Source organism: Sinocyclocheilus anshuiensis, unplaced genomic scaffold (assembly GCF_001515605.1).
Source record: "Sinocyclocheilus anshuiensis isolate Anshui unplaced genomic scaffold, SAMN03320099.WGS_v1.1 scaffold1266, whole genome shotgun sequence".
NCBI classification, from domain to species: domain Eukaryota; kingdom Metazoa; phylum Chordata; class Actinopteri; order Cypriniformes; family Cyprinidae; genus Sinocyclocheilus; species Sinocyclocheilus anshuiensis.
This window is the reverse complement of record NW_015554164.1, coordinates 290,992-297,191: the sequence shown is the minus strand read 5'-3', so window position 1 is coordinate 297,191 and position 6,200 is coordinate 290,992. Positions and strand designations below refer to the sequence as shown.

Below are 6,200 nucleotides of genomic sequence, written 5' to 3'. Positions count from 1 at the left end.
GTGCAGATTGATAGATAGATAGATATATAGATAGATAGATAGATAGATAGATAGATAGATAGATAGATGGATGGGTTGATAAATTCAGTGTGTTGAGTTCCCAGTGATTCTTGAGTTGAACTCTCTAATTGCTCTAATTGCTCTCTGTCCTCTGACTGCCCTGTGTCTCTTCCTCCACATGCATCATATTTAAACTTCTATTTCTATTCTGGCGTTTTTTGGTTTGAAAATCCTTTTGTTGACTCTCCTCTTGTCTAAGAGCAGAAAGCCTGGACCCCGCCAGCGTTTATGAAGCTCGACACTCCGCCGGTGTTCTCTCGCTCTCGTAAGCTTCTCTCCCTCAGGCACAGAGCGTCTCTGATTAATGACTCTCTCAAAGCAGCAAACTAGAGTGAAGCTCAAGCAGGTGCCAATCAAACCTCACGCCACACGTTTGATCTGCACACAGCAACAAGCCGTGTTCAAAGGTGACATTTTCACGCCCGACGATGTCTTCAAAGCGCTCCATTAGAACAGACGATGCCGGTGCTCTGCGTCAAGTTGAAAGATAATGTAAATGTCAACTACATCTTCATCTGTTATATGCTGAATGATATGTGCTTTTAACTTTCATTGCGCTGGCAAACACACTAACCTCAGACACACTGAAGCCAGACGCATCGATTCTCTGCTTAAACTGTTTCCTCTTATCACCTCCTCTTGTAGCCTGTGGCTGTGTCTCAATCTGCACACTACTTCAGCAGTAAGCACACTACCCAGGGAATCGGACATTTGTGGGCCGGTTACATGAAGCTCTGAAACGTTTGCTCACTAGACATTCCCCATTTCAGGGCATTGAATAATCATAACTGAATAAGTGTTTAGTAAACACGGTCCTTACTAGTAGTGATGGGATAAACTAAACTTTTTAAAACTCTGAATCAACTGATTCACAAAATGATTCACTGTTTCAAAGCACTTGAAAGGCCACACTCTGGTCAGAATGCTTCAGTAAATGCAACAAAAACTCAGCCTAGACACGCATAAAAAGTGCAATTAATAAATCATCTTATATTATTAAATGTGTTTTTTCTTCATTTGCAGAGCTTGTTTTGTTCGTTTATGGGGAGTTTGGTTAATCAGGCCAATAAGAGTCTATTAACTATAACTCTTTCTTTTTATTACACAAATGTGTCATTAAAATGTTTGCAAATTTATAAAACTGATCCGAGATCAGGTAAAGTCCATGCAGACACTGGTTCAAAGGTCAATAGTGATAATTTTTTAAAGTTTTGACGTAACAAAGCCTTGTTTACTGAAATCACGTGACTCTGGTGGTTTGATACGTGCTCTGAATCACTGGTTCTGAACAAATGATTCACGAAGGTTTGAAAGTTTCACGTAGCAAGTGCTGAACCCCTCGAAAACCATCAACAGACCGGCCTGACCACCCCAGACTGGTTTAAGCCTGATAGATAGAGAGACAGACAGACAGACAGACAGACAGAGATAGATAGATAGATAGACAGATACTTTTTGAAAGAGAGCCTTGTTTACTGAAATCACGTGACTCTGGCGGTTTGATACGTGCTCTGAATCACTGGTTCTGAACAAATGATTCACGAAGGTTTGAAAGTTTCACGTAGTAAGTGCTGAACCCCTCGAAAACCATCAACAGACCGGCCTGACCACCCCAGACTGGTTCAAGCTTCCCTAAACAGGAAATTGTGCCGCAGTGTGCGTCTGCAGTCCTATTCACCGTCCAGGTCGTTCTCCGGTGTCTCGGCCGTGTGCCACTCGCTGCTGGGCCCCGTGCCATTGACCGTCATGGCTGCCACCTGGAAGCTGTACTGGCTGCCTTTCTCCAGTCCTGTCAGACAATAAACAAAGAGCCAGAGTCAGAGGAGAAGAAAATAACATGCACGAGTGTGTGTGTGTGCGATTATTATTTGCGATTCTAATTAGTAAACAGCAATCAGTCGAGGCGATGAGGTAAACAAGGTCTCCAAACCTCATCTAAACAGATCAGGATGCATTTCCATCATGTGTAAAGATAAAAAAAAAGCAATTATGATAGCAGGGTGCTGTCATCCCTGAATAGTGTGGGGAATTAGCATAAAACACTCCAGCAGCACTGTGAAATCAATCCCTTCGGAAATAGCAACTTAGCGAGATTTCCATCAAGGGAACAATGGAAATGAATACGATTTTCCCAAAAATTCAGAAATCCTATTCAAGCAAACACGCATCTATGCTCCCAAAGCCCCGGAGGACGACAAATCCGGCGTGATGCGTCGACTTCTTTAGCATGCATAGAGAAACAAAGCGTGCAGAGGAGTGCGACGCAGGAGAAACACGTGAATCTGGCAGGAGTTCGGCTGCACCTGATGGAAAGCACAAGTGTCTCACACTCACCGGTGAACAGGTACCAGAGGTTGTTGGGTTCGATGGCCTCCTGTTCGCCCCGTCGGCCCGTTTTGCGATGGCGAATCTTGTATCCGGTGATGAATCCGTTCTGCGTGTTTGCAGGCGGCGGCTGCCAGCTCACCTTAATGCTCTGAGACAAACACAGAGATCATCTAAACATCGGCACATCGGTTTATCAGCTAGAGCGCAGGGAATATCTGTTCTGTTCAATGCTAAATTACAAATGAACACACAATATGACCAATCACACACACACACACACACACACACCTGTTCAAATATTAGGGACGGTAATTTTTTAATGTTTGAAATCTCTTCTGCTTATCAAGGCTCTATATAAAAATTGTGAAATATTATTAGAATTTCAAAAAGCTGATTCCTGTGTGAATATCTGTTAAAATTTAATTTATTGCTGTGATCAAAGCGGAATTTTCAGCGTCTTCAGTGTCACATGATCTTCAGAAATCATTCTAATATGCTGATTTGCTGCTCAAGAAACATTTCTGAATATTATCAATGTTGAAAACAGTTGTCCTGCACAATATTTTTGTGGAAACTGTGATACATTACCATTCAAAAGACAGTACAAAAAAAAATGAAAGAAAAATAAATGAACAGTTTCATTCTGCAAGGATGCAACAAATGGATCAAAAGTGGCAATACAGACATTTAAAATATTTAATATGTATATGTATCAAATAAATATTCATAAATAAATATTTTTATATTTTCTGTTTTATTACTTATAATTGAAGTAATTTAGTATTTTTTGTGTGATTGTCATTTTTACTAGTTTTTTTTTAAACATATCTATATAGTTGTTATTATATTTTTTTTAATATACCATTTAGTTTTAGTTATTTTATTACATCAAGTTAAACTAAAAGAAAATGAGAAATGTTGGCTTGAAAACTAGCTGAAATATCTAGATAACTAACCCGACCCCAAACCTATTTCATTTCATTTTATTCTGTTTTTTTTTAAAAGTTGAATTTATTTCAAGTAACAAAAAAAAAAATGTTTTTAATGGTTTTTATGGATTTAGTTAATTATAATAACCCTGTTCAGGATTTCTTGATGTATAAAAATTTCAAAAGGACAGCATTTATTTGAAATATAAATCTTTTGTAACATCATACATGTCTTTACTGTCACTTTTGATCAATTTAATGTGTCTTTCATGAATAAAAGCATTCATTTCTTAAACACATGTTAACTGCTGCTGCTTCCACTCATTTTTATTGCCATTCAGACCTTTCCAGCCATCTGTATTCTGCATGGATGCTTATTAATTATGCAGGAAAAGGCATTTAATTGTTCAGTAAAGAAGAGGAAGAAATGCATTGATTTGACAGGGTCAGCTTTCTCCAGTCCTGTCAGACAATAAACAAAGAGCCAGAGTCAGAGGAGAAGAAAATAACATGCACGAGTGTGTGTGTGTGCGATTATTATTTGCGATTCTAATTAGTAAACAGCAATCAGTCGAGGCGATGAGGTAAACAAGGTCTCCAAACCTCATCTAAACAGATCAGGATGCATTTCCATCATGTGTAAAGATAAAAAAAAAGCAATTATGATAGCAGGGTGCTGTCATCCCTGAATAGTGTGGGGAATTAGCATAAAACACTCCAGCAGCACTGTGAAATCAATCCCTTCGGAAATAGCAACTTAGCGAGATTTCCATCAAGGGAACAATGGAAATGAATACGATTTTCCCAAAAATTCAGAAATCCTATTCAAGCAAACACGCATCTACGCTCCCAAAGCCCCGGAGGACGACAAATCCGGCGTGATGCGTCGACTTCTTTAGCATGCATAGAGAAACAAAGCGTGCAGAGGAGTGCGACGCAGGAGAAACACGTGAATCTGGCAGGAGTTCGGCTGCACCTGATGGAAAGCACAAGTGTCTCACACTCACCGGTGAACAGGTACCAGAGGTTGTTGGGTTCGATGGCCTCCTGTTCGCCCCGTCGGCCCGTTTTGCGATGGCGAATCTTGTATCCGGTGATGAATCCGTTCTGCGTGTTTGCAGGCGGCGGCTGCCAGCTCACCTTAATGCTCTGAGACAAACACAGAGATCATCTAAACATCGGCACATCGGTTTATCAGCTAGAGCGCAGGGAATATCTGTTCTGTTCAATGCTAAATTACAAATGAACACACAATATGACCAATCACACACACACACACACACACACACCTGTTCAAATATTAGGGACGGTAATTTTTTAATGTTTGAAATCTCTTCTGCTTATCAAGGCTCTATATAAAAATTGTGAAATATTATTAGAATTTCAAAAAGCTGATTCCTGTGTGAATATCTGTTAAAATTTAATTTATTGCTGTGATCAAAGCGGAATTTTCAGCGTCTTCAGTGTCACATGATCTTCAGAAATCATTCTAATATGCTGATTTGCTGCTCAAGAAACATTTCTGAATATTATCAATGTTGAAAACAGTTGTCCTGCACAATATTTTTGTGGAAACTGTGATACATTACCATTCAAAAGACAGTACAAAAAAAAATGAAAGAAAAATAAATGAACAGTTTCATTCTGCAAGGATGCAACAAATGGATCAAAAGTGGCAATACAGACATTTAAAATATTTAATATGTATATGTATCAAATAAATATTCATAAATAAATATTTTTATATTTTCTGTTTTATTACTTATAATTGAAGTAATTTAGTATTTTTTGTGTGATTGTCATTTTTACTAGTTTTTTTTAAAACATATCTATATGGTTGTTATTATATTTTTTTTAATATACCATTTAGTTTTAGTTATTTTATTACATCAAGTTAAACTAAAAGAAAATGAGAAATGTTGGCTTGAAAACTAGCTGAAATATCTAGATAACTAACCCGACCCCAAACCTCATTTTATTCTGTTTATTCTGTTTTTTTTTAAAAGTTGAATTTATTTCAAGTAACAAAAAAAAAAATGTTTTTTATGGATTTAATGGATTTAGTTAATTATAATAACCCTGTTCAGGATTTCTTGATGTATAAAAATTTCAAAAGGACAGCATTTATTTGAAATATAAATCTTTTGTAACATCATACATGTCTTTACTGTCACTTTTGATCAATTTCTTTCATCTTTCATGAATAAAAGCATTCATTTCTTAAACACATGTTAACTGCTGCTGCTTCCACTCATGCCATTCAGCATTCAGACCTTTCCAGCCATCTGTATTCTGCATGGATGCTTATTAATTATGCAGGAAAAGGCATTTAATTGTTCAGTAAAGAAGAGGAAGAAATGCATTGATTTGACAGGGTCAGGGGCGCCGCTAGCAATTTTGGGCCCTATGAAAGAATATGAGGTTGGGCCCCCTACCGCACCAAACATACACAACACCAATGACTTGTACATATGCGTACAATCATTTTAGACACTTCCAAAACTGTGGCAACAAAGATGGAAATACAATTTTTAAATACATGAATTATGTTTCCATCTTTGATGCCACAGTTTTGGAAATGCCTTTTTCTGTTCTAAAGACGGGGGAGTCCCAATACATTTGTCCATATGTACAAGTCATTGGTGTTTGGTGATGAGTTTTTGGCTGAAGGTCTGCATTTAAAGTCACAGCAGAGGTGTTCAGCTGGGATTAGGACTTGGCTTTCTGTAGACCAGAAGTTCTTCCACACTGACTCGATCAATCTTTTTTTTAACCTTGCCTTATACACAGAGGCATTGTTGTGTTAGAATAGAAAAGGGTCCTGTCCAAACTATTGGTATAAAATTAGAAGCACACAATTCCCTAGAATAGCATTATATGCTT

At 37.8% G+C, this 6,200-nt stretch overlaps 1 protein-coding gene across 1 annotated transcript in view; it reads right to left on the bottom strand.

Moving 5' to 3' along the window:
• The window catches only part of LOC107670917 (netrin receptor DCC-like), a gene marked incomplete at its 3' end in the record, with an annotated part of 205,240 nt that overhangs the window by 24,309 nt on the left and 174,731 nt on the right, over positions 1 to 6,200 (bottom strand). Inside the window, exons 13-14 of the mRNA XM_016463737.1 lie at positions 4,325 to 4,466; positions 1,739 to 1,849 (exon numbers count right to left, since the gene is read on the bottom strand). Coding sequence (XP_016319223.1) covers positions 1,739 to 1,849; positions 4,325 to 4,466 — 253 coding nt within the window. The remainder of the gene's footprint in view (positions 1 to 1,738; positions 1,850 to 4,324; positions 4,467 to 6,200) is intronic.